General features: G+C 52.0%; 2 protein-coding genes across 2 annotated transcripts in view; both read left to right on the plus strand.

The window, feature by feature from the left end:
* SOS2 (SOS Ras/Rho guanine nucleotide exchange factor 2) overlaps positions 1–1,942 on the plus strand; it is a 55,202-nt gene extending 53,260 nt beyond the window's left edge. The window contains exon 23 of the mRNA XM_054827322.1: positions 186–1,942. Within this exon, the coding sequence (XP_054683297.1) occupies positions 186–695 (510 nt within the window). The 3' untranslated portion in view covers positions 696–1,942. The remainder of the gene's footprint in view (positions 1–185) is intronic.
* A 3,194-nt stretch (positions 1,943–5,136) lies between these two features.
* On the plus strand, positions 5,137–10,129 carry VCPKMT (valosin containing protein lysine methyltransferase). Its single transcript, XM_054828712.1, has 6 exons — positions 5,137–5,750; positions 6,041–6,151; positions 6,345–6,417; positions 7,379–7,498; positions 8,990–9,094; positions 9,670–10,129. The coding sequence occupies exons 1-6, from the start codon at positions 5,539–5,541 to the stop codon at positions 9,682–9,684; spliced, it is 636 nt and encodes a 211-aa protein (XP_054684687.1). The 5' UTR covers positions 5,137–5,538; the 3' UTR covers positions 9,685–10,129.
* Positions 10,130–17,781: the final 7,652 nt, after the last annotated feature.

Below are 17,781 nucleotides of genomic sequence, written 5' to 3' on the forward strand. Positions count from 1 at the left end.
AAGTTTCAGGTTCCCAGTGTCCAAACTCTGGTGGCTACTTTAGGAACATAGTGGTTGTATTCGGATCAAAGGTACGGCTATGCCAGTGTCACATTTGACAGCACCAGTAGCAGACGTCAGGAAGATACGCTCTTTATCCAAACATTGACGTTTCTTACAATGTCCTCTTCTCTGTAACGTTGTAGGGAAGTTTAAAGTTGGATGACGACCCTCCAGCAATTCCACCTCGGCAGCCGCCACCTCCAAAGATCCAGCCTCGTGCTCCTGCATACAGTAACCCCTTTGACCAGCCGCTGCACAGTCCTCCTCCTCCACCCCCCCGGGATCCTCTTCCTGATACTCCACCACCGGTACCGCTCCGGCCGCCTGAACACTTTATCAACTGTCCCCTAAACCTCCAGCCGCCACCGGTGGGACGCTTGCACAGAGATCCTGAGTGGTTGAGGGAGGCGAGCACAGGCCCCAGCTCTCCCGGCACTCCTCCCAGCACGCCCTCTCCCAGGGTACTGCGCCGCTGCTGCGTGATCAGCACGAGTCACAACAACCTGGTCCACCCGCCTGCACCCCCCATCCCACCCCGGCACAATTCGAGCCCTCAGTTACCAAAACTGCCACCAAAGACTTACAAAAGGGAGCTCTCCCACCCTCCTTTGCACAGACTGTCTTTGCTAGAAAATGCAGAAACTCCTCAATGACCTTAGCCATAGTAGTCATTGACACTGGAATAGTATTTGTAAAGTTCCTTTTTTTTTATTTATTCAAAAAAGGCAGTGTATTTTAGTACTTTCACAAATTATGCTCTTAAAGTGCTGCTGATCAGAAAAAAAAAGAAAAAAGTTTAAATTGGAAAAATAAGACTACACACACTCTAGCCTGCGTCTGTTCGACAGCATTACCCTCAGGTGATCAGCAGCATTGCCTTGTTTCACATCCTCAGTGCCGACAGTTATGCCAGTATACAAAATATCTCTTTTGCACTGTAAACTACACTAAATGAATTTAAACTGACATCATTTAATTGCACTGAGCCAAAAAAGGTGCGTCTGTGGAATTTTTTCAAATTTGAGCACTAGTGGCCTTTTTTTATTTTATTATATTATTATTGAAAAAAAACAAACAATGGGATGATCACACAACACAAGGATATACAGTGTTACTGAGTTTAAACCTCTGGCCACTTGCCTTCTAACTTTGAGTAAGCTTGGAGGTTCGTGAGTGACAGCTACTGTTCTCAAATATTTTAATGCCATGTCTTAATTGCCACTGATTTGCTGCTGAAGACAAAAAAGAAAACTAGGTTGAAATCTAAATACCAAAAAATGCAGTTGGTCTTGATTATTTTGAGAAAGAGTGAACAAGGACTACCTGTCTCAGATGTTGGAAAAGATCCCTAGTACTTAGCATGCATCTCGTTCAGATGTGCCTTTTTGTTTTGGTAGGCGAAGATGTCTTAAGCTAAAGAGTTGTCTACTGTTTTGGAGAACAAAGCTATATGCCGTGTATGTACAATTGTTTATATTGTATATTTACAGATAATGCTATTAACCTGTATAAATTTAAGTGACTTGAGGCCTATAATACAGTCTGCTACTCTTGCAATCTTATACGGTCAGAAGTGTTTCCTCTGGCTTAGGAACAGTCTTGCCTTCCAAACCTAATAACTTTCTTTAGATCTCACTTAATCGTGAATCCGTTTTGGAAATTGGTAGCATTTAAACCAGCAAACACTTAAAGCTTTATTAAACTTTTTAAACTGATAAGTGAATGGAACTTTTATTTGCCAGTTGAACTACTTGTTTGAACTGGTGTGAGAGTGAGTCTGTTTTACTGGTAGTACTGTAGCAGCATTTATAAAGTGGCCAGAAACCACATTTTATTTACTGGTCTGTGGCCTTTTACTGTGCTTTGTATCAGAGTTCTTAACAAGATTAATAAATCACCCCAGTCTTAATTTTTAAGAGCTTGAGCAGTGCGTGTTCCTTGTAAGGACAAGGTTGGGAATTGCATTTAGTAAGTCTTTGGCGATACAAAATGCCCCGATTTTCCGTGCTGCTATTCTCAGCTGTGGCTGTCCTTCCGTCTGCAGTTGGGCCTGACACACGACAGCTCCCCGGGAGTTTAACCCTTCGCTCCACCTCCTAACCTGCCAGATGCCTTGGCCCCTCTAGATGGGGAAGCGGTTTCCATTTTTTCTGGCTCCTGGCTGGAGGAAGAGCACTGTGGTGGGATTTGCAGCAGCTCAGGCTTTTTATCAGCCTGCCTATATGGCTCCCACTGTCTTGGGCATTCCCGCTGGAAAAGGAGAGGTGGTACGCCTGGGCAGGGGTGCTAGTTTTGTTCTCTTAGGAAGATGTATCTCTTGGATGGTCTTCTCCTGCTGCCTGTCTCCTTCATGCTCCTCTCCTGAGGAAGGAGAGGGGTAGAATCTCTTCGTGCAAAGGGCAGAACACACCTTATAAAGGAGAGCTGCTTCATTTTGCAAAAATACCGTTCAGGAGGTCCTAAATTTGAGATGCGTGAACTGGGAGTGCAGGCAGGACATGGATGGATGCCTTGGTTATGGCTTTTCCTCTGCAGTAACAATGCAGTTCATAACTTTTCTATAAGCTTGTGAAGAACTCTTCTCTTGGTATCTGGTGCTGAAATTCTGCTCAGTGAAGTACTCCCCTGATGTTCTCTATGTAGAAAAGGCAGGCTGTCAGGTTTCACCTTGATCTGCAGAATAAGCTGAACAAGTGAAATTCTTTATCTAGGTCTTTGTGTTAACTCTTTCAAAGTCCTCACCAGCGTCTGTTGCTAAAAGATGAGTAATATCTTTTCAGACTTAGATTTTGTGTGTTGTTGAGGGGAGAAAAAACCTCTCCCAAATTGTAGAATATATAACTGTCAGCTTTATACCTTCCTGTACAAGTGCTTAGACCAGAAGCATTTTCAATATCCCATATTAAAATATATCATAGCTTTCTATTTTGGTCCTGACTAAGCAAAGCCCTTAGCAGATCATTTTAAGCTGAGCATCTGCTGATTAATGGCTTCCATACGTATCAAAGTACTTCACCAAGACCTTTGTGCGGTCCTGGTTTGTGACAGACTTTGAGTTTAAGCTTGTGGAGGCAGGAGTGTACATTTGTTAGAGTTACCCTTGAAATGATGCTGTGCAGGGGTGCCATTCTCAGAACAGCCTTTTTTAGGTGCCAACTTAACATTTTGTGTTGACAGCCTACAAAAATACTGGGGGGGGGGGCGGCTGTGAAGCACTTCCTTCTTCTGACTCTTAAACCTGATTGTGAAAGAGTGAGTTTGGGCAGCAGTTCCACATTCCACACTGGAAGCCAGAGAAAAAGAAATGCATAACTTTCAGTGGGGCCCAGAATGGTTTGGTTAGGAATAATAGTGATGCAGTTAAAGTCTCAAGCCTAGGTTGTCATTCCCTGGGAGGTGAACATGGACAGAGGTAGGCATTCCTGCCAGGGCCTTTCCCTGCTGCCTGGGGATGTCCTGTGCAGCAACGGTGATTCTGGTTCCTGATGGGCCCTTGGGACCCGTTCTCTGCCCAGGACCAGCAGGACACATGTGAGCCTGTGAGTTCACCTTGGTATTTTGCCAGTGGCAGGTCCTCTTAAGCAAGTCCCTGACCCTGCTGCCTTCCTCAGCTGCTCACCTGTTCTCCACCTGAGTGTGGTTGTGCTCTAAACTGGACAGGGAAAAAGATCCTGTGGTTTTTTTGCAGGCTGGGCTTAAAGCATTGTCAGCCACAACTGATCAGTAGCAGTGCTGGGACAGTAAAGCTCCAAGAGGATGCAGGGAGAGGAGAGCAGGAACCACTGACATTAGATCTCCCAACGGGGGCAATAGCATGAAAACACAAGATACTTGTGCAAAACAACATTCCCAGCTGCATCTCCCATGCGTGAAACATTACTCTTACCTTTCCAGGGCCAGTTAACCTGAAGTACATAAATCACAGCATGATTCAGAAAAGGGGCCTTGTTTACGGATAACTTAACCACACAATTGAAGTCCTCCACGCGTAACAGAAGCTGGAAAATACAAAACCAAAGAACCATTCCAAGGCAGGGCGGCAGCAGCGATGCCAGCAGCGTGAAGTACGGCGGGTACAGCAACACGCGTTTCCAAAGTAACCGGCCATGGAAGTGGTCGAAGGCAGTCGGATTCCCACCAGTGTGGTTTGAGAGAATGCCAAGAGAGCAATAAATTAACATTTCAGTTACTTTGTAATTAGGGGGATAGAAGAAAAAAAAGCTAGAAGAGAAAAATGTGAAATTGCTGGGTTTGAAGTTGGCTTGTGTGGAAAAAGGCAGTTCCCTGAGAAAAGTGGAGATCAACAGATGGAATGTGAAGACAGTTAGCAGCAAAAGTTTCTAGTTGTTTTCTGTGATTCTGTTTTGAGTTACTGAGTTTTAGCATTTCCCCTTGCTCTGGAGCTGGAATAACTTCTTTGGGTGCTATGATGTTGCTATAGCAGATGAAAACAAAGAAGGGACAAAAGGAACCATCTCTAGTTAGGGTTTTTTTTTTTTCCCCCAAATTTACTCCAATTTTCAGAAATACACCACAAGTCTGAATATACCATTCAGAATCCCTAGCAAATGCACTAACTCCTCCCTGGGGAAGGGAGCGAGCATTAGTAAGAAATGCTAAGAAATAAAGTAATAAAATCTTTCTTCCATATGTCCAAGGAAAAAATCAAAAGCCTTTGCACTTAAAAATGTTGATGCACAGTCAACTCCTATTCAGCTGCTTTTTTAAAACCTTTTTGAAAGTTCAAATGTTGGATGAGGGTCTACAACACCTGTGATTTCTAGCACTCCTCTGGCTTTAGCGGGACTGCACGTCCACAGTGCTTACAGGCTGTACTGAGTAACTTGTAAAGGAGATTTTGAATCACTGTGTGTTAATTTTCAGTCAGTTCACACGTGGAAAATTTTCTTCACGGCTGTCTTTCCTCTGGATGGTGTTTAATGTTGTCTTTAATCTGATGGGCTAAATCAGGAAGGTGCCAGGCGAGCTCTTGCATGTGGCTTCCAATGGAGGTTTCTCACCTCTGAGGGAAGTCTGACTTGTGTGGCAAACAGCACCCAGATGAGCGATGGCTGCCGAGGTTTTCTCCTGCAACAACCAGGCCAGTTAACGCAGCAGCTTTACCTTCACTCCTACGCTGCCAGCAACCATTAAAGCAAAAGTACGTTTTTCTGTCAAGCAAGGGTAGCCCAGGGTATGCTTCCATGCAACTAACAGCCAACTTAGAGAAGAGTTGGTCAGGAGGTGTTAGCGGTTTACACCCAACAGCCTCCTAGGGGATTCGTACTACTGAGGGAGGCGAGAGGCTGGGGCTGAGGCGCAGCTGGACGGCGGCACCGACACGGAGCGCGACCGGGCAGCGCCGAACCCCTCAGCGACAGCGCCGGTACCGCGGACCCGCCCGCCCAACCGCCATTTCCTCTCACCGCGGCGGCGGCAGAGACGCGCGCGGGGCGGCTACGGGAGGAGGGGCCGCGCCGCCTCAGTGCCGCGGCCATGGCGGGCTTCGTGCGGGAGCTGGAGCGGCGGGGCGGGCCGGCGTTGCGGCTGGAGCAGCGGGCGGCGGGCGGTGTGGGCTGCGTGGTGTGGGACGCCGCGCTAGTGCTCGCCAAGTTTCTAGAGACCGGCGCCTGCCCGCTCGCCCGCCGCCACGTCCTCGAGTTAGGCGCCGGCACCGGCGCCGTCGGCATCATGGCGGCCACGCTGGGGTGAGAGGCGCCCGCCGGGGGTTGCGGGCAGCCGGGGCCGCTCCGCTCCGGTCCCCGCCTGCCTGGGCGAGGGCGAAGCGGGGCTAGCGCTGGCTGCCGGGAAGGGCCAGGCCCCCGCTGCCTGTTCCTCCACCTTTTAACCCCCTTTATCGTATTATCTCTGTGCGTGCGCGCTGTGGCGAGGGTCCGGGGCTGGTGCCGGTGGGTTGGGACGGGCCGGGTGAGCCCCGCCGGCCCTCGGCTGCGCTCCGGCCTCTCTCCGCCGTGAAGTAACCCCGTGTGTGTTCCAGGGCAAACGTGACGGTCACCGACCTTGAGGAGCTGCAGGAGCTGTTGATGGTTAATATAGAGAACAACAAACATCTGGTCACAGGGTCAGTCCGAGCCAAGGTACTGAAATGGTTTGTATGATCCTTTAATGTTTCTGTTCAGCTTTAACGGGGCTTCTTGCTTTGTTTAAATGCTCAAATATACTTGAAAACATTGCTTTAAAAGGGAAATATAAGAACGTAGTCAACTTTATGCTTAGTCCTTAAGTAGTATGTGTTGTGTTATTACTGAAACTTGTTTTCATCTTTTTTTGCTTCTTTTTAGGGGTGAAGATGTCACAGAATTTCAGCCTCCCCCCGATTATATACTAATGGCTGATTGCATTTACTATGAGGAGGTAAATGAGGACTTTGCAAAACCCCTATAGAAAGCTTCCTTGGGAAGGGTGTGTGTTTAACATGAGAAGCGTTCAAATAAATACTGTGCTTGCATCTTGGTCCCCATGGTTTAGAGGAATACATAGAACAAGACTGGAAAAAGCATTTTTTAACCGATTCAAGGCTATTTGAGATTCAACTGGAGACTTTTTTTATGTTTAAAAAACCCTCAAACTAGATATTTGTGCCTCCTCTGTGCGCGCCCCCCCCCCTTTGTTTTTACATTGGGAATGAATTGTGAAGCAAAACATTGTGACTGATAGTTGTGAACTGTTTAATGCATTGCTAAATTAAATTTAATAGTTGCCATATCTGTGCTGTTTGGGTTCTCCTCGCGCTTCCCTTGGGAAGGCAAAAGGAGAAATCATGCTCCAGCTAAGTGGTTGTTGTAGTGTGCCCCATCTCCTCAGCTGGAGCTCTGCAGGATGTGCACAGAGAGCTAACAGAACTTGCAAGAAAAGGGAAATGACCTGAAGAACCCCATGTCTCAGTGCCCTTCCCAGTCCCTCGCATTTTCTCCCTACATGTTGGTCCTGTTGCCATATGTAGTTGTCTGGATATGAGCTATATTCCAAGAATGGCTGAGAAAACTCTCACTTTTGAAACGCATCAAGAAGTAGTCATTGTTGTGTGCCTCAAGGAAATGCCCCCTCGGCAGGGTGGGATGGTTTTGGCTTTGATGCTAGTTCAGTTTTTGTGGTCAGTCTGTGAAACACTTCTCCTATGCAGTCTCCCTTTCTCCTCTGCTTTCCAGCTTGCCCCCATGTTCTCTTTGTCCCAGTTAAAGCACTAAAAATAACTCCCTGAAAAGAAAAACTGGAAAGTTCCCTCTTGGGTGAAGACTTTCTCTAGTTAGAGGGTATCATACCAGTAAAATGAACTTGAAATCTAAGTGGCAAATATTTAACCTCTTTTGGGCAGTCATTAGAACCGTTACTGAAGACACTGAAAGACCTTACTGGCCCTGATACGTGTGTCTTGTGCTGTTACGAACAGAGGACTATGGGAAAGAATCCTGAAATTGAGAGAAAATACTTTGAGGTAAGTGTTTTTAACGTGTGCTTTTTGAACACTAGGAAAATACCGCGGATACCGGAGGTCTTTGTATTGGATCAGCTGAACATCAGTGGCAGTTGCTACACGTACAAATTTGGGTTGACTCCACAAAGTAGTTTGTCTTTACATAGGGCAGAAAATTTGGATGGTAACTCCTGAAGTTACTCTCCAACTTATCAGTAGAGACTTTGTGGATACTTACTGAGCTTTCCTTCCCTCAAAAAGTAAAACTAACCTTTCTTGCCTTACTAATCGTAACTGTATCGATGCTTTTGATGCAGGCAGCCAGACCTGCATGGGCTGTTCAAAGCCTCTCTTGCTTGTGATACCTTCCAGGGCACCGTACGTGAGGCAGTATCTGTCAGAATCAAAACAGAATCTTTTTTGTAGGAGCAAGTGAATTAACAGTTGGTTGCCACTGCCTTTCTGCAGTGGTTGTCTTAATGTTACCAGAGGTTACTGGGAGGAATAAAAATGAGTCTGGTGAAGAAAAATTATTTTCTTTTAGCGTGTTCCATTGAAAGCAGAGGGAGGGAACTCAAGACTTTCTGCTAAGTGATTAGCTGCTTTTGCAAAAATTCCCCCCCTGTACTGAGAGAGCATTAACAGGTGATTATATAGTCCACCTGCATCTCCTGTGCAGGTAAGGACAACACAGGTAACAGCTGAATCCCTCCTGAGGTGGTGGGGATTTGACTCTGCACCTGTGAAGTTTGCTGAAAAGCAGCCCTTGTGCAGAAGTACTGGGTTATACGTAGTAATAAAAATACTTAAAAAGGGGAAGGGCAAGAATTCCAGGGAGATTTATACACGTTAATAAAAGCACCTCTTTGATAATTAGCCATGCCTCAAACTCTTGTGGGGACCTGACTGCGAGGAGGGTTGCTATAATTGAGATCATCTCTGATGAGGTGCTGCTCCCACAATAAACACAATAGGCGTAGGTGTTTCTGGATGATTTCTGCTTTCTTGTAATTTATGTCCTTCCTTAGCTTACCAGGATTCAGCCAAGTTAATCTCTTGAGCACATTGCAGAGTTGATCCTTCTTTTCTTTTTTTTTTCTTCCTGCCCTTTCCCCCCCCCCCCCGCCTCCAGTTGAGAAGGTTGGCAGACAGAGGCAGGTGCTGTGGTTTGGCTTAGCGCTTTGGAGGTTGGAGGAAGCAAAATATTTTATCACAAGCTTTTAGATTTTTCTTAAATGTTGCAAGGTGTCTGTAGCTTTGAATTGGCATGGGAGTCGTTAAAATGAGGGTAAATGTGCTGCATGGGGGGGAGGAAATAGCTTGCATGTTTGTAGAGGCCTTTAGTGGCATGGTCTGAGCATGGTGATGCCAGGTCTGAGCGTGGTGATTCCAGCCTCCTAAGGCTTCTTGCCCTTGTGTGGGTCTGTTGTGGGACCTTTTTAACTGAACATGCTCAGTTCAAAAGGGCAGTGAGTGTCATTTGAATTGTTTTGTGTGTTCTCTGATAACCAGCTGCTTCAGATGGACTTTGAGCTGGAAAAAATTCCCCTGGATAAGCACGATGAGGAGTATCGCAGCGAAGACATTCATATCATGAATATCCACAGGAAACAAACGGTAGGTTAATTTAACTGGCGCGGCGAGCGCTGCCAGGAATTCACAGAGCTGCTGTTTACTTGGCGTAGTGTGAGCGTTCCAGGGGTGAAGCTCTAAACTGACTGTGAAATACCATTAGGGACCCTGTGAAGCTGCAGCCCGAACTGTGCGTGTACAAAGGAGCTCCTTTGTTCCAAAACCCAGCGCTCTGCCAGGTGCCAGCCTTTGTCTTCAGTGGCACCATCTTCGAGCTGCCCGCTGACTTTCTCTTCTGTTGCCACACTGTAGTGCAGTGAAATTTCAAAACCGGAGTTTTGAGGCACCAAAATCATAAAAATAATATGTCCACTGCTGCTTTTAGTACTGTGTGCTCTGCTGTAGAGCCCTCTCCCCAAAACCGGGCTCCAGAGGTGGTACTTGGCACCTGTCAGGGTTGGTTAGATCATTTTTTGTTTAATTGATAGACAGTTATGCATGAAAAAAGTCTTTTGCATATTGTGCTGACACAACATGTGGGTCTGGTGCTTAAACAAAAACAGGCCACTTAAAAAATCTGTACTTTTTTTCTTATTTTTTTTTTTTAAATCTCTTCACAGAATTTTCCATCGTGAGATATTCGACCACAGTATCTGTCCTCTGGCAGCTAGTAGAGCTCTGGAGAAGAGGGAGAGGGTATAGAATAACACCACAAAGGGACTGTCTCCAGTGTGGTTTGTGACTCATCTACAGAATGGCTTCTCCATGGTGGACTTGGCACCAGAAGAAGTGGGCTCGTTAGACTAGATCCACTGATAGCGCCTTCCGAGAGGACGGACGTGAGCTGTTGATGTCTGCAGGCTGAGGCAGAGGAAGGCAGAGAAGGGAACCGGCGCAGCGCTGGATGCGTGTGCTGGTTACCTCTGCTGGGCAGCCGCTGGTTGGAGCAGCGGGCGGCTTGCAGAGGACTCACAGAGCGGATCTCAGGACGCCGCACCAAAGGCTCTGTCAGGAGAAATCTCTGCGAGCGGGCTCGGTCACCAGCCCTGGAAAGCCAGTCAATAAAACCACTGCACTTGATGGGTCTCGGATGGTGGGTTTGTTCAGCCTGTGGTTTGTGTCACTCCAGTGTTCCAGAGGTCCCAGAGTCTTATTCCAGGAGCAGGGGCTATCGCGGTGGTAGGTACTACACAGATACAACACACAGATGGTCCCTGTGCCTGTGTGAAATTGTTCTTCCTTTTAATCCCACCTGCGCTTTTCTGCTGTAAAGATCTGCCGCATTAAAGTTTGACATCTTCAGGTGATTCCGGTGAGCAGGTTCGTTGTTGCTGCTGGTGTTCCTCACCGAGCCGCCTCTTGTTGGGCAGCGATGGCTTTGAGATTTCATTTCAAAGGAAATCTCGTTTCTGCTCTGTAGTGTAAGCGGCCGTGGCTGCCTGCGTCATCCCACAGCCCTGGGTGCGTGCTTTGAAAGTAGGTCTGCCGTGACAGAGGTGCTGCTCAGCGTGAATTATAACGGCCTGTTACAAATCCTCATTCACGCTGCACACAGCATGAGTGGTCCCTGCTTCAGAAACCTCAGTATTTCAGCTAAATCTGCTGGGTTTTCTCAAAGCCTTGGCTGTTGATTTTTGGGGGAGCTTTGTTCACAGGCACCCAGGCGCTTTTGGGACCCGCCCTGAGCTGGGGTTCCCTTTATCTCCAGTGAGAGTGTTCCCTGCAAACTTCACACTTCATAAAACGTTGTCTTGGCTTGCAAAGCGCAACAGCGATGATTAGTGAATGCACGGCAAAGCGAGAATGTAATTTGTCGTAACCGCACACGTTATTTGTTAACTTGTTATGAAAAGAGCTCCTTAATTAACCAGTGGCTTGCAGGAAGATATTTACTGGCGTGTTTATGCCAGCATGGCTTCTGTGGTGGAAACGCTTGTTCCAGAAGAGTTGTCCGAAGACACGCTCTAAGGATAGCGGGAGAGCTGGGCCGTTTGCTGGTCGCATCTCCCCGCACACCCCTGGGAGGGGACAGCAGCGCTTCTCAGGACTTTGGTGCTGCCGAAATAATTGTATTTTATCTACAGGGCGTGCGATTTCAGCACTTCCTTTTATATACAGGCTCGTCTCGCTCTCAGAAGAAAAAAGGGAGGAAGTCGTGCTTTTCTCTTTCTTGCACGCAGCTGCCGGCTGCTCCTCCATGCCCTCAGCTTCGTGCCTGCAGTGCTCGAGTTGTGAATGTCGTGGGGCGAGAGGGACCTTGGGGGGGAGCCGGGTCCCACCATCTCCCCGTCACTGCCTGCACCCTCTGCGAGGGGGGATGTAAAACCCAACTGCTGCTTCTGCTGCTGCTCAGCTTCTGCAAAGAGGAAACCGCCGCTAACCAGGGCAGCAGGGATGGGGGGGGGTCACACGCACAGCGGCGGCTGCTGCCTCTCCCTGTCTTGTTCCTGGAGCCACTGGATGAAACAGCTGCTTTTCAGGGAGAAAAAGGGGCTTTTGGAAAGGGGATTGGGATCATCCTGCCGGGGCTGAGCTCCACAGTGGCTGGGGAGGGGGGGTGTCTGTGCCACGGCGCAGGGATTATGGCTCTTAACCGGGAGCGGGCATGGGGCCCTCGTGGAAAATGGGGTGTGAGGGAGACACTGCTCCTGCTTCTTGCCAGCCTTGCTGCTCTCTTCGTCCCCCCCCGTTTGTCCCCGTTGGCTTTTTCTCCTGACTGTCCCCTCGGGGAGAGCGTGTGTCGGCGCCGCTCCCACAAACTCGGGGTCTCTTTGGCGAGGTTTGGCCGTGGCAAGGTGTCTGACAGTACCTGCGCGTGGCTTTGCTCCCTTGGCTCTCGTGGGTGCGCAGCTGCCTCAAAGCTGGCTGCCGCGGGAGCTGGCAGCGCCAAAGCCCTGATGTCCGAGCTGGGTAGTCATCCTCCACATCATCTTGCCAAAATTTGATCATTCCCTCGCAGGAGAGAGCAGCAAACCCCCCTGTGCCGCAGCTGCGGAGCTGGTTCGGTGCCGCCAGTCACAGAGAGAGATGTTTGGGAGACTGGGGCGTTTGCCAACCGTCACAAATAATGATAATTTTCTGGAATGATTTCAACGCTGGCTCAAACGATGGGAAATGCGCTGTGTGGGTTGCGGAGGTCGCAGGCCATTTCCCCGGGAGAGCCGTGATGCTCGCGTGCTGGGGCAGCGTCGCCTCGCGCTTGGGTCAGACCACGGTGTAGGCGGGTGGCTCGTTCCTGCCCGGTCCCTCCGGCGACACCCGTGTCTCGGTGACATCAATGGTGGTGCCGTCATCCTGTGGTCCCACTGGGGCTTTGCTGGGCTGCTTAGTCTTTGCTATGGCAGCCGGCGTAGCTTTTCACTTCCACTTAGAGCGACGGCCAGGGCACCCAGATGCAGTTGGGGATAGAGCACAGCGTTTAACATCCGCTCAGCACCAGCCGCAGAAATCGACGATCGCTTCTTGTCGCAATATTTATCGTGACATAGCTCAGAAACCTGCGAGACCTTGACAGATTCACCCTTGAAGCTCCGTGGTTATTTTTTTTTTCTTTGCTAGGAAGAGCACGGGACACGGGGCAGCTACCACAGAGCGTGCAGGCATCCGGATCTGGCCATCCACTGCAATTCCCGTGCGTCCCCCAGCGCTGCTGCAGAGCCCCCCAGGACTGTGTGGGGTCAGGACCCGCGCCCACGCGTCCCACGGGGCTGGTGGCTTCGCTTGGGAAAGTCTGTCCTCTGCAGCTGTATAATCATTTTCTGTGGCATGTAATCCTGGACAAATGGAGTTGCCTCTGAGAAACTGATAGCTCTTGCCTGCGTCCTTAAGACGTAGTGTTAGAAAAGGCTTTTTATTACGGCGGATCTGCTCCTGCTCCCGCGGATTGCGGTGGGTCCTCGGGAAACGGGCGAATGGCTCAGCTAAACTGTCTCTGGTTCATTTAGAGGGAGCAGATGCCCCGGAGCCTGCGGCTGATCGCTGCCGTTGTGCCATTTCCTGAGCCTCAGCCGAGGAGCGAAGGGCACAGCAACGCCATAACTCGCCCGCTCGGCAACGGGAGATTACGTACGGGGGCTCCCATCCCCAGCTGCGCTTGCCTTCTGCCTCGGGGGTCCCCCGAGAGGTGGGCTGTGCCCAGAAGGAGAGAGAATGAGCAAGAATCCCAGTTTGCATGGGCCCAGCCTGGAAAAAACCCACAAAACCAACCAACGCTGTAGCAATTTTGTCTATTTTCTTCAAAAGGGCTGGGCAAGGCTCCCTGGGGACTGTGGCAGGCACGGCGCCAGCGGGTGACCGTGATGCTGGCAGGGAGGATGCAGGTAGCAACCGTTGGCCTTGGTAGCGGCACTTCAAACCCAGGGCGTTTCGCCAGCCTGAGCTGGGGGTGCTGGGCAGGGACGGGGATGGGGATGGTCCTTGGTGGCGGTGGCTGCTGAGTAGTGCCGACGTGGCTCCTCGACCCCGTGCGTGCTGCAGGCGCGGTCCCACGAATGCATGGCAGGAGGGGAGGGTTTCATCGACACCACGCACTTTGGTGGCTGCCGGCACGTGGGATACAGAGGGAGGGATCGCAACCTCTGCCTCTTCCCCCGGCTCCCAAAACAGCGTTGGGTCGATCTGTGGAGGGCTTGCTGCCAGCGCGGTGCCCTGTCATCCCCGGGGCGGGGAAGCCGTTGGACCTCCAGCTCACAATCCAGCAGTTATCTCCTTTTACGTCTTGAAACAACAAAAAAAGAAAGTTTAGTTGCTGCTGCTGAGCAAACAGTGAGGGGTTTTGCAACAAAGAGGCCAGCGGGTGCCTGCTCCTACGCTGGCGGGCAGCCGTTTTCAGCCCTGAGTACGAGTGTTTGGGTGCTCCCAGCCCTGCAGAGTCACCCAGGACCTCGGCAGGATGATGGTGCAGGTGGTCCGTGCTGGTGTCCGAGTTCAGTGGCCTCTTCCGAGGGGCAAGAAGATGCCGATGAGCGCAGAAAGTGGTGGCTGCAGTTCTGCCAAACGGAGAAGGAAAAGGCTGCATAAGGGAGAAGCCAGCAGTGGGCGGGAGGGAGGTGGGGATGCCTTGGGGAAGCAGCGGGGCTGGAGATGGTTCTTGCCGAGCTGGGATGTGGTCCCTGGTACCTTGCCAGCACCGGCTGGGAAGTGCAGGCAGCCCCGTGCCGGTGACCAGTCCAGCTGCTGGCAGGATGAGGAGGACACGTGGCACAGCCCTCTCCGTGCGTGCTGCCATGAGTTCACCCATTTCCTTCCTCTCGTGTTGACTTGACGGGCAAAAGCCATGTTTCTTCCCGCTGCTTCTGCGCCCTGCCCCGGAGCAGGTTTTGCTTGTGGCGATGCAGCGCCTGGCAGCCTCGAGGCCCCATCCCAGCACATCCCCATCCGGACACGGCCCGTCCCTGCTGAGCCCGCGCTTCCCATTGTGCCTGAAATCTCTGACTCATCCGTCTCGTGGCCGGGGCTGAGCTGCTCCACTCCAGTGCAATCCCCGGCGTGTGGCAGGGGCAGCCGCCACCTCCCCGGCATTTCTGTTCCTCTCCGTGGTGGCAGGAATTGGCCGCTTCTCCTCCCGCTCTGACCGGCCTTCCTCTGGCTCGGCTTCGGCGGAATCCCAGCCCGAGAGCCTTGGCACAGGGGTTTAATCTGCCTCTGGTTGGGACCTGCCCTGCCCTGAGGGGAAAAATGTGCAGTTGTGTCCCTGCCGGGGATGGAGATGGCCCTGGGCTGGCTGGCTGCTCCCCAGCTCCCCGTACGCATCCCTGCCTGCATGCTGGGACCAGTTTACATGCCTAGGGTGGTGCGCAGACCTTTTCCCAACGCAAGCTCTGGGAATCCGGTCTGAAGCCGCAGATGAAGTCGTTAGCGCCAGTTTTCAGCATGTGACTTGGCAGCAGCTGCACGTTTTGCCCCCCCCTGCGCAGGCTGGCAGCGTGGGCTCAACCCGGCCGCCGTGCGGATGCACGTTGTCCTCACGTCCCTGCAGCTTCTCAAGCTCCAGCCACCTTCGCTGAGTGCGGCATCCCATAAGAAGCCTTAAATAAAAATAAAACAGAGAAATAACCCGGCACATGCTGCGCTGAGCATCGCCCCCCAAAGGAAACTCACGGGTGGAAGGGAAGCCGTCGTGCCTGGCGGGGCGTGCCGGGGGCTTCGGGCTCTCCCTGCTGCTGCTGACGCCGGTTCATCCACTGCTCCCGGCCCAGGGCAGGGTACGAGCGCTTGGGCGAGACGCCGTCAGGCAGAAGTAAATCTGGCAGCCGGGCATGTGGCAGGGAGGAAGCAGCTCCAAAAAGCCACGTTTGGGGAAGCAGCATGTCCCTGCGCACCAGGGCCACCGCTGCTTCCATCCCCTTCCCTGTGCCACCGAAACCTCCTCACGGTGACATCCATGGCAGAGAGCAAGGCTCAGCTCTCCCCCGGCTGCTGCTTCACTGCGCTGTGCTGAGCATCTTCAGTCCAGCATGGCTGGTTTTGGGGGAGTGCATCGGGGGTTTTTTTTTTTGGGGGGGGGTGTGCTTTGGTTTTTGTGGGGTAGTGTATCACTTTTTTGGGATGTGCATCTCTTTTGCGGGGGGGGAGTGCACCATTTTGGAGAGAGCAGCGTGGGTTCAGGGCTTGCTTTCCCACCTTGGCTCCCAGCCTTTTCCACCGCACAGGACTGATGGATCTCCAAGGGCCCGGGCACGAGAAGAAGCCAAGTAGGATGGGGCAGGCAGGCACCATGAGCCCCGTGAGAGCTGAGAGGTCCCCGTGGGAGCCAGGAGGGCCCCGTTGTCCCGTCCCTGCCACCCTGTCCTCACCGTCCCGTCCCCACCACCCGTGCGGTGGCTGAGTCACTCCTGCGGGCTCGGTGCTTCCTGCCCTGGCACCAGCAGGAGCTCCCCGGGGCGCTTTCACACCCCGTTTCCTCGGCCGGCCCCGTTTAGGCACCCAATTTCCCTCTGGTTTGAATGCGAAAAAAGAGTTAAGCAGCTACACAGGCTCGTGTGGATTTGGGCCAGATATTTAAAGATCCACGGCTGGGAAAGGAAAGGGGAGGTGTGATACTCTCCAAACGCTCTCCGCAAACACCTCGGAGGCTCCCACTGCCGGCGCCGTCCCCGTGCTCCCAGCAGCGGCTGGTGGGGGAGAAGCAGAAAATGCCTTTCTCCTATTTTTAGCTCTTCGGTGGTGTCATTAGAATAATCTGGGATTGGAAAATGGTGCTGTGCAAAATTGCCCGGCAAGGCAAAAACTCAAAATGTAAAGGTCTGGGATGCTGCGGGGTAAAGGTGATGGGGATGGAGAGGAAACACGCGGCCGCGGCCAAACGAGAGCTGCCCGGGGAGCGCGGGTGGTGACGGGGATGAGCCGTGCCGAAGTGACACAGAGCAATTTAACAGACGCGTCCTTAATAACATCCCAGGAGAGGGGGGTTTAAATAGAGACGAGGTGCCTCCCAGGGCGGGTTATCCAGGCTAGCGGGACGTGCTCAGGGCTGGGGACATTTTTGCAGCCTTGGCAGCGACGCCACCCGGCTCCTCGCCCTTTCCACCACGTCCCCTTAGTGCAGCCCTTGCAAACGCCCCTCCGGAGCCCAGTGCGCCGGGAATATAATACATCAGGAAGGACCGAGCATTACAGGCAGAGCTGAGCTAAACCGGGGAGCTCGGCAAGGCCTTGTCAGCAAATGTCTTCCCACTGAACTGGGACCAAATCGATAGAAATTACACCCAGAAATCACACCCCTCCGAGCCAGAGCCACCCTCCGCCCCGCACAGGGCGCCAGCCCTCGTCCTCCTTTGCCCCTTGGACAACTTGGCAAAGTCCAAAGCTAAACATTAGCTCAGGTCATGGAGCAGCTGCCAATGGCCGATGCGTCGCCCTCAGCCGTTCCCGGCCAGGTTGAACCTCATCCCCTTGGACTCAGCCTCCACCTCTACGTTTCTCTGCTCAATTTAAGGAGCTGCCCGGCACTTTGTGGCTGCCTGGGGCCACCCATCGCTTTTATGCACCTTTTCCCCCAGTCTATACCCACAAAGGCAGCGTCTCCCCGGCGGCATGTCCCTGGTGCTCCCTACCAAACCACCTTCCCAGCGCCGTGCCATCGGTTCCCCTTGCGCTGCTCCTCCTTTCTGTCCCGCAAGCTTTGACCATCTCCAAAATATCTGATTTTGCATCCCGAACTCACAGCTTGGGCTCATCCGTGTCACTGCGCCGGCAAAGGCTGCAAATGCAAACATTGCAGCTGGCTGGCTGGCTGCACCCTGTTCCTGGCGAGGGTTCGTCGGGGCTGTCCTGTAGCTGCTGCCATACCTCCACCACGAGCCTTTTTTTTTTTTTTTTTTCCCCTTAAAATCGGGTCATGGGAAAAGCCGTAGGTGGCCTTGGGAGCACGGCCAGGTCGGAGAGCATCGTTCCCGGCCCCGGCTGTCCCCTGTGCTGGGTTGGAGGAGGACCAGAGCATCTTCCCTGCAACAGATGTGAGAAACAGAGCTTGGAGGCTCGTGGCAAACCCCGTGCAAACGGATATCGGGTCTGGGACGCTGAATCGGACCCGTGTGGGTGTGATGGCTGCCGTACCGCTGCCGTTTGGAGCGGCGCCTTGGAAGTCAGTGCTGCAGCCGAGCCAACCGGGAAAATGGGAAACAGTCACCCCAAGCCGAGCGACAGCCACAAGTCCCAGACCACCTCCCGTCCCTCACGCTGGGGCTACACCTCTCCTGGGCACAGCTCCTGGCTATCAGAAGGTGCTTTTT

This window comes from Grus americana, chromosome 5 (assembly GCF_028858705.1).
Source record: "Grus americana isolate bGruAme1 chromosome 5, bGruAme1.mat, whole genome shotgun sequence".
NCBI lineage: Eukaryota > Metazoa > Chordata > Aves > Gruiformes > Gruidae > Grus > Grus americana.